The 13,541-nt window shown below is 47.9% G+C and overlaps 1 protein-coding gene across 1 annotated transcript; it reads right to left on the bottom strand.

The window, feature by feature from the left end:
• Positions 1 to 2,476: 2,476 nt before the first annotated feature.
• On the bottom strand, positions 2,477 to 5,794 carry LOC123060477 (uncharacterized). The gene is made up of 2 exons (XM_044483221.1): positions 4,388 to 5,794; positions 2,477 to 4,293 (listed from the first exon to the last, which is right to left on the bottom strand). Exons 1-2 carry the CDS (start codon positions 4,561 to 4,563, stop codon positions 3,735 to 3,737), a joined length of 735 nt encoding a protein of 244 aa, XP_044339156.1. The 5' UTR covers positions 4,564 to 5,794; the 3' UTR covers positions 2,477 to 3,734.
• Positions 5,795 to 13,541: the final 7,747 nt, after the last annotated feature.

Here is a 13,541-nt window from a genome sequence, read left to right as displayed (position 1 = left end):
TCGCGAGAACCTCTACCGTCGACCCTAGAGCTTGCGAGTAAAACTACTGTTGAGGACCGATAGTACCACTACTTCCTCTACTTCTCTCGACGAACCCGAACCATCCCGATTGCACGCTTCAAAGGTATAACCGCCGAGACGATGACCCGCGGAACTAATGCATGTTGTGTGATGTATGAGTTGCACCCTATGTTTGCACCGTGTCCAAGTTGTCACTTGCTCGGCCCTTCTCGTTTGCCGCTAACCCGTGGGGACCCGGTTACCGGGATCATCCCCACCATCTTTTGCACGCTCCCGCCACACTTCTTTTGCACCGGTATCTCCATGAGCTATAGGAACCGGAATGTTCCCGTGGCACCATTTCCGTTGTCGTTGCCGTGGCACCCCTTTCGTTTTCGCCACGATGACAAAATTCTTCATATCATGCTCATGTCAACTTTTTCATAAAATTTGCATAAACTTGCACATGTCATTCACATCATGATAATAACATTTAAAATGTTTAAAATTGTTATTTGCATTAAATTGCTAAATGCACATGAGGATTTACCGAAATTGTTGTTTGATGTTTCCGGCCTCATTTAAAATGCCTAACTGTGTTTTTTACTCATGCTTCACCTCTTGCCATGCTAACCAACATTTAATATTGTTGAGTACCTAAACGGGTGAGAACTAAATAATTGATGTGGTGTTTTGTCAATATGCAACTCGTTGCATATTGAGCTCCACTTAATTTGTAGTATTGTTTGTTGCACTTTGCCATGCCATGCCTCATTAAAACAGACATGCATCATACTTGGTTGTGCATCATGCCATGCTTATGTGATGGTTGTTTATCATGTTGTTTGCTTCTTTCCGGTGTTCCTTCTTCGGGTTGGTTCCGATAACGTCACGTTTGTAAGGATTCATTCGACTTTGTTCGTTTGTCTTCTTCATGGACTCGTTCTTCTTCCTTGCAGGATCTCATGCAAGATGACCATACCCTCAAAATCACTTCTATCTTTGCTTGCTAGTTGCTCGCTCTTTTGCTATGCTGCGATACCTACCACTTGCTATATCATGCCTCCTATTTTGTCATTTCAGCCTCTAACCTACCTTTCCTAGAAAATCGTTGTTTGGCTATGTTATCGCTTTTGCTCAGTCCCTCTTATAGCGTTGCTAGTTGCAGGTGAAGATGGAGTTTGTTCCTTGTTGGAACATGTTTATTGTTGGGATATCATTACTATATGTTGTTTACTTTAATGCATCTATATACTTGGTAAAGGGTGGAAGGCTCGGCCTTATGCCTGGTGTTTTGTTCCACTCTTGCCGCCCTAGTTCCCGTCATATCGGTGTTATGTTCCTTGATTTTGTGTTCCTTACACGGTTGGGTTATAATGAGAATCCCTTGACAGTTCGCTTTGAATAAAACTCCTCCAGCAAGGCCCAACCTTGATTTTACATTTGCCTAACAACCTATCACCTTCTCTTGGGTTCTGCATACTTAAGGGTCATCTTTATTTTAACCCCCCGGGCCAGTGCTTGTCTAAGTGTTGGTCCGAACCAGAGCCACTTGCGGCGCCACCTCGGGGAAACTTGACGGCTGGTTTTATCTGTACGTAGTGTTCATCCGGTGTTGCCCTGAGAACGAGATATGTGCAGCTCCTATCAGGATGTCAGCGCATCAGGCGGTCTTGCTGGTCTTATTTTACCATTGTCAAAATGTCTTGTAACCGGGATTCCGAGTCTGATCGGGTCTTCCTAGGAGAAGGAATATCCTTCGTTGACCGTGAGAGCTTGTGATGGGCTAAGTTGGGACACCCCTGAAGGGTTTTGAACTTTCGAAAGCCATGCACGCGGTTATGGGCATATGGAAATTTGTTAATGTCCGGTTGTAGAGAACTTGACACTTAACTTAATTAAAATGAATCAACCGCGTGTGTAGCCGTGATGGTCTCTTTCCGGCGGAGTCCGGGAAGTGAACACGATTCTTGTGTTATGCTTGAACGTAGGTAGTTTCAGGATCACTTCTTGATCACTTATTAGCGTCTCGACTGTGCTTTCTTCTCTTCTCGTTCTCTTTTGTGTAAGTTAGCCACCATATATGCTTAGTGCTTGCTGCAGCTCCACCTCAGTACCCTTTTTCCTACCCATAAGCTTAAAATAGTCTTGATCTCGTGGGGTGTGAGATTGTTGAGTCCTCGTGGCTCACGGATTACTTCCAAACAGTTGTAGGTGCCGATGATACCAGTGCAGGTGACGTAACCCAACTCAAGTGGGAGCTCGATGAAGATCGTGTTCGTTGTGTTGTTTTGTTTCTAGTTGATCAGTAGTGGAGCCCAGTCGGGGCGATCGGGGATCTAGCATTAGGGGTTGTCTTTCTTTATTTGGTTCCGTAGTCGGACCTTGATTGTATTCTGGATGTTGTAATGCTATATTCATGTATTGTGTGGAGTGGCGATTGTAAGCCAACTCCTTATCCTTTCATATTCAGTACATGGGATGTGTAAAGATTACCCCTCTTGCGACATGCTTACTATGCGGTTATGCCTTTAAGTCGTGCTCCGACACGTGGAAGATATAGCCGCATCGTGAGTGTTACAATCATTAAGCCAGGGGCTCCTCACCAACAAGTTAAGTGCCCACGGTCGGGTTTTACACCCCCGGATGAACGAGCACCGACAATCGGTCTCCAACAACATGGGCAGCAGTTGGATGCCTTGCATTCGGCTGCGCCAGGGGTCGCCTATGATCCCTACGAGGCATTAAATGATGCCGTTATCCAACGGTGGTATATCTAGTTAAATACGATCATTAGCAATAGTAATACCCATGAACAGTCGGTTGTGCATGCGACCATCTATAGCATTAATACTAGCCTGGCATGATCCCCTCCTAGCGTACTCTATATAAGCCGGGAGGAGGGCACTGGGCTATACCTGGCCATATCTCGGGCCGGGCCAAAAAAAGCCCGGTGCTGAAAACCCAAGCCTAAGCCCGGCCCGAACCTAGAAAAGCCCGACACGGCCCGCTCGGCCTGACCCGACCACGGCTAAAAATCAATTTTTCACATGCCCGAGTCCGGCCCAATTTGCCCATCAGGCTTGATTTTCAGGCCCGAGCCTGGCCCGATGGCATGTTCGGGCTCAGCCTGGCCCGAGGGGCGGGCCGGGCTCCCCATGGCCAGGTCTACACTGGGCTAAAAGTTGAACTCTCTCACTTTGTAACCTACACCAAGAGCGAGAATACCACCACAAGAGGGTTTGAACTGTATAATTTTTTGAGCGTACTACTCCCATTTTCATATTCGGTAGACACAACGCTCCATCTCACATCCTCCCTAACATTGCCATGATTATACAAACGACAGTTCGGTTTACTTTCAATTCACTCTTCTCTCCCTATATTATTATTATTATTTTATTATTATATATCTTTCCCTACTAATAAAGCACGGAGTGCTTCTGGTCGTACTCGTCGGCGTTTTTGCGAAAAAGCCCCTCTGTTTCTTTGAAATTAACACGCAGTCCCTGTTTAAGTGGCACTTTGGAAAAACGTTTCGTTTTTGCGTAAAACCCCCTAAATTTGTTAGAAACTATGCCCGCAACCCTTATCTCTTATTGGACTGGCTCACCACCGCGCCTCTCACCGCTTATCCTGCCGTTCTCCATCGCCGGGCACGCGCCGCCGCTTGCCGCCGGCGTCGTGGCGGGCGTCGGCGCCGAGGCGGACAGGAGAACCAAGTCAAAGGCTGGTCACCGGGAAGGCCTCGGCGGGAAGACTCGAGGAGGTCTCGAGCGCGACAGGGAGCTGACCGGAGCGCACGGACAGTGGGGGGGCTTCCGTCGTCCAGGCACAGGCTGGATACGGCCCCGCGACGCGAGTGTGCCGGCAGCATGGGGAGGGGAGGGCTGGAGCACGGGCGCGCACGCATGGGAGGAAATAGTCGTCCCCTGGCGCGGGGTCAACGGCTTGGGAGCGCTGACCGCATCAACCCAGGTGGCGCGGCTACAGAGTGATGCAGGGCACGGCAGTGGCGGGTCACGGCACCGCGGGCGGCGGACGGAGCGGCAGAGAGAGGTGGGGCGCGGGCGAGCTTGTGCTCGTGCTCGAGCGCCTGAAGAAGATGGCGCGGCGGCGGAGTTGAAGCGCCTTGGCGAGCTCGGGCTACACGGCTGCGAGTCGGGCTTGGCGAGGATGCAGGCAGCACGGGACGTCGATGCCGAGAACTTGGAGGCGGGGAGCCGGTTCCCAGCTTTGGGAGCGCGGGACGACGCGAAGAACAGCATCGGGTGGCGGAGCACTGCCTCTACACTTGAATAGAGAGAGGGGGGGGGAGATATTCAGAGAGGATAGAGCAGAATTGAAAGGGGAAGAAGAGTGAAGGTGAGGGCGACGGGCAGGCAACCTGCGGGGGGCTCCGATGGCGCGGCCAGGCATGTGCGAGGACGAGGCACACCTCCCGCTCGAAGAAGATGCCACCCCAACATCACCATGAATCGTGGAGGAGAGGAGTAATAGCGGGCGAATCATGGAGAAGAGGAGTCGCAGAGGGCGCCGGCGGCCGCGGAGGCCCTGCCCCATCGGCGCTGCGTGGGGAAGGAGGGGGCAGAGAGAGCGAGGCGTGGTGGGGTGGTGGGTTAGCAGATCGGAGAAAGCCTTGGGAAGGAGGACGCGACTGAATCGGGTGGAGGCGAGGCTGCTGACCCACGGGACCGGCGACTGGGGCGAACGGCCAGATCAAGCTTCTGGCTGGGTTGGATGGAGAAGAGGAAGAGGACCACGCTGGGATGGCGATCTGGATAAGAGAAGGAGAGGAGTGGCGATGGGATAAGGCAAGCAGTGGGCGGTCGGTGCTTTTCTTCATGTTGTACCGGCTACACCATAGAAGCTACTCGGTGCATGCGTGCTAGCATCGATTATTTATTTTACGGAAGAGCACCGACTATTCCTTGATGTTGTTAGTTGTCACCACATTATCAGATACTCCCTCTGTTATAAAATAAGTCTCTCAATACAATTTTATACACAATTTTATACTCCCTTCGTTTCTAAATTTAAGTGTATTTAAATTTTTTAATACGGACTACATGTGGATATATATAGGCATATTTTAAAGTAAAGATTCACTCATTTTGCTCCGTATGTAGTTTTAAAAGACTTATATTTACAAATGGAGGGAATACTATATTTGATACAAAGTTGGGACACTTATTTTAAGACGGAGAGAGTATACTAATTAAAAGTGAGTGAAATATTAAAAAGAAACATTTCTTAACAGAGAAGATATTTGAAGCTCGCATGCACTTGCTAACCTTCAAGATATTCGTCAACTCTGGATGTCATGGATGTCATCGGTAAGATAGGGAGGTGAGAGCGAGGGATGAAGAATAGAGAAAGTGCGACAACGGTGCATCTTGCTTGTGCCATGTTTCGCTCAGCACGACACCTAGGAGGGGGAGCACTACCCTCCATTGTACAATATGCCCCACAGCTCTGCGTACATATTCCTGATCCTCATCGAGACCCGATGATAATGGCCAGGGAAGTGGTCATGTTGGCGTGAAGGGTGTGCTTCTACTGTTGGCGACAACGTGTCAACAAAAGAGTTACACGCATTGTAAATTCTTTACTTTCTGGTCATCATATTTTTGAAGTGGGAAAACATAAATATGAATTAGTGTTAATAGGGATTGCGATATATAGGAATTAATATATGACATATTTGAAACTATTACAGGTGTGCGGATGATGCATACTCTCACATCGAAGGAGTAGCCGCTGATCCATAAATGGTTAGATTTTCATAATGATTTTTACACATAGTTGTTAAATAACAACAACTTATTACACATAATTCAATTTCTTTAGAGTGAGTTAAAGAAGTACGTTTTATGTTTAGAGAAATAGATTACGAGCTTTTGGAATACAATAAAATCTGCATAAAGTGAATCTTTATGAGTCTTATAACCAATTTAATTAGGAAAACTTATTATTCACCATGACAGGTAAACACCTGAGCTTAATACCACATGAACTCTCAGATTTATTTTATACCCGGTGCAACGCACGAGCATTTTTGCTAGTATATCTTTCCCTACTAATAAAGCAGCTAATGCTTCTGGTCGTCCGTCGTTAGCAATTTTACAGAAAACCCCTTTATCTTTTTGGGAATCAACCCGCCGTCCAAAGCGAACCGGTATGAAGGGGAAAAAACGCAGGCACGTTCTGCCTCCCAGCGCTCCGCCCCGCCCCACCAACCTCCTGCGACGCCCCACGCGCCGCCGGCCACCTCCTGCCTCTCACCTCCTTCCCCGCCCCGCCCAGCACCGCCTCACCGCGCGCCGCCGGCTGGCTCCTGCCTCGCCAGGGTAAAAAAAGGGGTCGCCTGCATCCTCCCACCCGCACGCCTGCGCTCGCCTCGCCCCCACGGCTTCACCTCTCTTGGCACCGGCGGCAGGCCATCCTGCCACCCGACTCGCCTAGCCTGCACGGAGGCGGCCGTTGGAAGTTCGATCTCCCCTTCCCCGTCACCCGCCATCTACGACCACCATCCTCACCGCCCCCTCCCTTACCTCAGCCCGATCTAGAAGCCTAACCCCCCTCAACCCTCTCTGAGCACAGCGTGTTCCGTCGGCGGCAACAGCGCCTCCTTCTGGCCGGATCAAGGCGTGGAGACCCATGCTCCCCTCATCTGGTTGGACACAGCTGAGCACATATGTGTTGGAAATATGCCCTAGAGGCAATAATAAAAGCATTATTATTATATTTCCTTGTTCATGATAATTGTCTTTATTCATGCTATAATTGTGTTATCCGGAAATCGTAATGCATGTGTGAATAACAGACACCAACATGTCCCTAGTGAGCCTCTAGTTGACTAGCTCGTTGATCAACAGATAGTCATGGTTTCCTGACTATGGACACTGGATGTCATTGATAACGAGATCACATCATTGGGAGAATGATGTGATGGACGAGACCCAATCCTAAACATAGCACAAGATCGTATAGTTCGTTTGCTAGAGTTTTGCAATGTCAAAGTATCTTTTCCTTAGACCATGAGATCGTGTAACTCCCGGATACCGTAGGAGTGCTTTGGGTATGCCAAACGTCACAACGTAACTGGGTGACTATAAAGGTAGACTACGGGTATCTCCGAAAGTGTCTGTTGGGTGACATGGATCAAGACTGGGATTTGTCACTCCGTATGACGGAGAGGTATCACTGGGCCCACTCGGTAATGCATCATCATAATGAGCTCAGAGTGACCAAGTGTCTGGTCACGGGATCATGCATTACGGTACGAGTAAAGTGACTTGCCGGTAACGAGATTGAACGAGGTATTGGGATACCGACGATCGAATCTCGGGCAAGTAACATATCGATAGACAAAGGGAATAGCGTACGGGGTTGATAGAATCCTCGACATCGTGGTTCATCCGATGAGATCATCGTGGAGCATGTGGGAGCCAACATGGGTATCCAGATCCCGCTGTTGGTTATTGACCGGAGAGTCGTCTCGGTCATGTCTGCTTGTCTCCCGAACCCGTAGGGTCTACACACTTAAGGTTCGGTTACGCTAGGGTTGTAGGGATATGTATATGCAGTAACCCGAATGTTGTTCGGAGTCCCGGATGAGATCCCGGACGTCACGAGGAGTTCCGGAATGGTCCGGAGGTAAAGATTTATATATGGGAAGTCCTGTTTCGGGCATCGGGACAAGTTTCGGGGTTATCGGTATTGTACCGGGACCACCGGAGGGGTCCCAGGGGCCCACCGGGTGGGGCCACCCATCCCCGGGGGCCACATGGGCTGTAGGGGGTGCGCCTTGGCCTGCTTGGGCCAAGGGCACCAGCCCCACTAGGCCCATGCGCCTAGGGTTTCCAAGGGGGAGGAGTCCTACTAGTGGAAGGCACCTCCTAGGTGCCTTGGGGGGGAGGGAAACCCCCTTGGCCGCCGCACCCCCTAGGAGATTGGATCTCCTAGGGCCGGCCACCCCCCCTTGGCACCCCTATATATAGTGGGGGAGAGGAGGGACTTCATACCTTGAGTCCTTGGCCTTAGGTTGCCTCCTTCTCCCTCCCCAACACCTCCTCCAACTCCATAGAGCTTAGCGAAGCTCTGCCGGAGTACTGCAGCTCCATCAACACCACGCCGTCGTGCTGCTGCTGGTGCCATCTCCCTCAACCTCTCCTCCCTCCCTTGCTGGATCAAGAAGGAGGAGACGTGGCTGTTCCGTACGTGTGTTGAACGCGGAGGTGCCGTCCGTTCGGTGCTAGGATCTCCGGTGATTCGAATCACGTCGTGTTCGACTACATCATCCCCGTTCTTTGAACGCTTCCGCTCGCGATCTACAAGGTACGTAGATGCATCCAATGACTCGTTGCTAGATGAACTCCTAGATGATCTTGGTGAAACGAGTAGGAAAAGTTTTGTTTTCTGCAACGTTCCCCAACAGTGGCATCATGAGCTAGGTCTATGCGTAGTTCTTCTTGCGCGAGTAGAACACAATTTGTTGTGGGCGTAGATTTGTCAACTTTCTTGCCGTTACTAGTCCTTTCTTGCTTCAGCGGTATTGTGGGATGAAGCGGCCCGGACCAACCTTACACGTACGCTTACGTGAGACCGGTTCCACCGACTAACATGCACTAGTTGCATAAGGTGGCTGGCGGGTGTCTGTCTCTCCTACTTTAGTTGGAGCGGAATCGATGAACAGGGTCCTTATGAAGGGTAAATAGAAGTTGACAAATCACGTTGTGGCTTTAACGTAGGTAAGAAGACGTTCTTGCTAAAACCCTAATTCAGCCACGTAAAACTTGCAACAACAATTAGAGGACGTCTAACTTGTTTTTGCAGCAAGTGGTTTGTGAAATTATATGGCCAAAGTTGTGATGAATGATGAATGATCTATATGTGATGTATGAGATGTTCATGCTATTGTAATAGGATTCACGACTTGCATGTCGATGAGTATGACAACCGGCAGGAGCCATAGGAGTTGTCTTTATTCTTTTATATGACCTGCGTGTCATCAAGAAAAGCCATGTAAATTACTTTACTTTATTGCTAAACGCGTTAGCCATAGTAGTAGAAGTAATAGTTGGCGAGCAACTTCATGGAGACACGATGATGGAGATCATGATGATGGAGATCATGGTGTCAAGCCGGTGACAAGATGATCATGGAGCCCCAAGATGGAGATCAAAGGAGCTGTGTGATATTGGCCATATCATGTCACGTTTATTATTTGATTGCATGTGATGTTTATCATGTTTTGCATCTTGTTTACTTAGAACGACGGTAGTAAATAAGATGATCCCTCACAATAATTTCAAGAAGTGTTCCCCCTAACTGTGCACCGTTGCGACAGTTCGCTGTTTCAAAACACCACGTGATGATCGGGTGTTTTATTCAGACGTTCACATACAACGGGTGTAAGACAGATTTACACATGCAAACACTTAGGTTGACTTGACGAGCCTAGCATGTACAGACATGGCCTCGGAACACAGAAGACCGAAAGGTCGAGCATGAGTCGTATAGAAGATACGATCAACATGAAGATGTTCACCGATGTTGACTAGTCCGTCTCACGTGATGATCGGACACGGTCTAGTTTAACTCGGATCATGTAATACTTAGATGACCAGAGGGATGTCTAATCTAAGTGGGAGTTCACTAATAATTTGATTAGTTGAACTTAATTATCATGAACTTAGTCTAAATTCTTTGCAATATGTCTTGTAGATCAAATGGCCAACGTAGTCCTCAACTTCAACGCGTTCCTAGAGAAAACTAAGCTGAAAGACGATGGCAGCAACTATACGGACTGGGTCCGGAACCTGAGGATCATCCTCATAGCTGCCAAGAAAGATTATGTCCTACAAGCACCGCTTGGTGACGCACCCGTTCTCCCTGCAGAACAAGATGTTATGAACGCTTGGCGGGCACGTTTCGATAACTACTCCCTCGTTCAGTGCGGCATGCTTTACAGCCTAGAGCCGGGGCTCCAAAAGCGTTTTGAGAGACATGGAGCATATGAGATGTTCGAAGAGCTGAAAATGGTTTTCCAAGCTCATGCCCGGGTCGAGAGATATGAAGTCTCCGACAAATTCTTTAGCTGTAAGATGGAGGAAAACAGTTCTGTCAGTGAGCACATACTCACTATGTCTGGGTTGCATAACCGCTTGACTCAGTTGGGAGTTAATCTCCCGGATGATGCGGTCATTGACAGAATCCTCCAGTCGCTTCCACCAAGCTACAAGAGCTTTGTGATGAACTTCAATATGCAGGGGATGGAAAAGACCATTCCTGAAGTATTTGCTATGCTGAAATCAGCAGAGGTAGAAGTCAGAAAGGAACATCAAGTGTTGATGGTCAATAAAACCACTAAGTTCAAGAAAGGCAAGGGTAAAAAGAACTTCAAGAAGGACGGCAAGGAGGTTGCCGCGCCCGGCAAGCAAGCTGCTGGGAAGAAGCCAAAGAATGGACCCAAGCCCGAGACTAAGTGCTTTTATTGCAAGGGAAGCGGTCACTGGAAGCGGAACTGCCCTAAGTACTTAGCGGATAAGAAGGCCGGCAAGACAAAAGGTATATATGATATACATGTAATTGATGTGTACCTTACTAGTGCCCGTAGTAGCTCCTGGGTATTTGATACCGGTGCAGTTGCTCACATTTGTAACTCAAAGCAGGGGCTGCGGAATAAGCGGAAACTAGCAAAGGACGAGGTGACGATGCGCGTCGGGAATGGTTCCAAGGTCAATGTGATCGCCGTCGGCACGCTACCTCTGCATCTCCCTTCGGGATTAGTTTTAAACCTTAATAATTGTTATTTAGTGCCAGCTTTGAGCATGAACATTGTATCGGGATCTCGTTTAATTCGAGATGGCTACTCTTTTAAATCTGAGAATAATGGTTGTTCCATTTTTATGAGAGATATGTTTTATGGTCATGCTCCTATGGTGAATGGTTTATTCCTTATGAATCTCGAACGTGATGCTACACATATTCATAATGTGAGTACCAAAAGAAGTAAGGTTGATAATGATAGTCCCACATACTTGTGGCACTGCCGCCTTGGTCACATAGGTGTTAAACGCATGAAGAAGCTCCATGCTGATGGACTTTTAGAGTCTCTTGATTATGAATCATTTGACACGTGCGAACCATGCCTTATGGGTAAAATGACCAAGACTCCGTTCTCAGGAACAATGGAGCGAGCAACCGACTTATTGGAAATCATACATACTGATGTGTGCGGTCCGATGAGTGTTGAGGCTCGCGGTGGCTATCGTTATGTTCTCACCCTCACTGATGATTTAAGTAGGTATGGGTATATCTACTTAATGAAACACAAGTCTGAAACCTTTGAAAAGTTCAAGGAATTTCAGAGTGAGGTTGAAAATCAACGTGACAGGAAAATCAAGTTTCTACGATCAGATCGTGGAGGAGAATACTTGAGTCACGAGTTTGGGGCACACTTAAGAAAATGTGGAATAGTTTCACAACTCACGCCGCCTGGAACACCTCAGCGTAATGGTGTGTCCGAACGTCGTAATCGCACTCTGTTAGATATGGTGCGATCTATGATGTCTCTTACCGATTTACCGCTTTCCTTCTGGGGCTATGCTTTAGAGACTGCCGCATTCACTTTAAATAGGGCTCCGTCGAAATCCGTTAAGACGACACCGTATGAATTATGGTTTGGGAAGAAACCTAAGCTGTCGTTTCTAAAAATTTGGGGATGCGATGCTTATGTCAAGAAACTTCAACCTGAAAAGCTCGAACCCAAATCGGAAAAATGCGTCTTCATAGGGTACCCAAAAGAAACTATTGGGTACACCTTCTACCTTAGATCCGAAGGCAAGATCTTTGTTGCCAAGAATGGGTCCTTTCTGGAGAAAGAGTTTCTCTCGAAAGAAGTAAGTGGGAGGAAAGTAGAGCTTGATGAAGTATTACCTCTTGAACCGGAAAATGGCGCAACTCAAGAAAGTGTTCCTGAGGTGCCAGCACCGACTAGAGAGGAAGTTAATGATAATGATCAAGATACTTCTGATCAAGCTCCTACTGAAATTCGAAGGTCCACAAGGACACGTTCCGCACCAGAGTGGTACGGCAACCCTGTCTTGGAAATCATGTTGTTAGACAACGGTGAACCTTCGAACTATGAAGAAGCGATGGCGGGACCAGATTCCGACAAATGGCTAGAAGCCATGAAATCCGAGATAGGATCCATGTATGAAAACAAAGTATGGACTTTGACTGACTTGCCCGTTGAGCGGCGAGCCATAGAAAATAAATGGATCTTTAAGAAGAAGACAGACGCGGATGGAAATGTGACCATCTATAAAGCTCGGCTTGTCGCTAAGGGTTATCGACAAGTTCAAGGGGTTGACTACGATGAGACTTTCTCACCGGTAGCGAAGCTGAAGTCCGTCCGAATCATGTTAGCAATTGCCGCATTCTATGATTACGAAATATGGCAAATGGACGTCAAAACGGCATTCCTTAATGGTTTCCTTAAGGAAGAATTGTATATGATGCAGCCGGAAGGTTTTGTCGATCCTAAGAATGCTGACAAAGTGTGCAAGCTCCAACGCTCGATTTATGGGCTGGTGCAAGCATCTCGGAGTTGGAACATTCGCTTTGATGAGATGATCAAAGCGTTTGGGTTTACACAGACTTATGGAGAAGCCTGCGTTTACAAGAAAGTGAGTGGGAGCTCTGTAGCATTTCTCATATTATATGTAGATGACATACTTTTGATGGGAAATGATATAGAACTCTTGGACAGCATCAAGGCCAACTTGAATAAGAGTTTTTCAATGAAGGATCTTGGAGAAGCTGCTTATATATTAGGCATCAAAATCTATAGAGATAGATCAAGACGCCTCATAGGTCTTTCACAAAGCACATACCTTGATAAGATATTGAAAAAATTCAATATGGATCAATCCAAGAAAGGGTTCTTGCCTGTGTTACAAGGTGTGAAATTGAGCTCAGCTCAATGTCCGACCACGGCAGAAGATATAGAAGAGATGAGCGTCATCCCCTATGCCTCAGCCATAGGTTCTATTATGTATGCCATGCTGTGTACCAGACCTGATGTTAACCTTGCCGTAAGTTTGGTAGGAAGGTACCAAAGTAATCCCGGCAAGGAACACTGGACAGCGGTCAAGAATATCCTGAAGTACCTGAAAAGGACTAAGGAAATGTTTCTCGTTTATGGAGGTGACGAAGAGCTCGTCGTAAAGGGTTACGTCGACGCTAGCTTCGACACAGATCTGGATGACTCTAAGTCACAAACCGGATACGTGTATATTTTGAATGGTGGGGCAGTAAGCTGGTGCAGTTGCAAGCAAAGCGTCGTGGCGGGATCTACATGTGAAGCGGAGTACATGGCAGCCTCGGAGGCAGCACATGAAGCAATATGGGTGAAGGAGTTCATCACCGACCTAGGAGTCATACCCAATGCGTCGGGGCCGATCAAGCTCTTCTGTGACAACACTGGAGCTATTGCACTTGCCAAGGAGCCCAGGTTTCACAAGAAGACAAGG

The sequence above is a fragment of the Triticum aestivum genome, chromosome 3A (genome assembly GCF_018294505.1).
Source record: "Triticum aestivum cultivar Chinese Spring chromosome 3A, IWGSC CS RefSeq v2.1, whole genome shotgun sequence".
NCBI lineage: Eukaryota > Viridiplantae > Streptophyta > Magnoliopsida > Poales > Poaceae > Triticum > Triticum aestivum.
This window is presented reverse-complemented; position numbering and strand designations above follow the sequence as displayed.

What these genes read in the sequence shown, in the direction of transcription:
- LOC123060477 (XM_044483221.1), bottom strand. Translation starts at nt 4,563, where the DNA reads ATGGGGCAGGGCCTCCGCGGCCGCCGGCGCCCTCTGCGACTCCTCTTC. An exon ending in GCCATCGGAGCCCCCCGCAG is followed by an intron (nt 4,294 to 4,387) that starts GTTGCCTGCCCG and finishes TCTCTATTCAAG; the next exon opens with TGTAGAGGCAGTGCTCCGCC.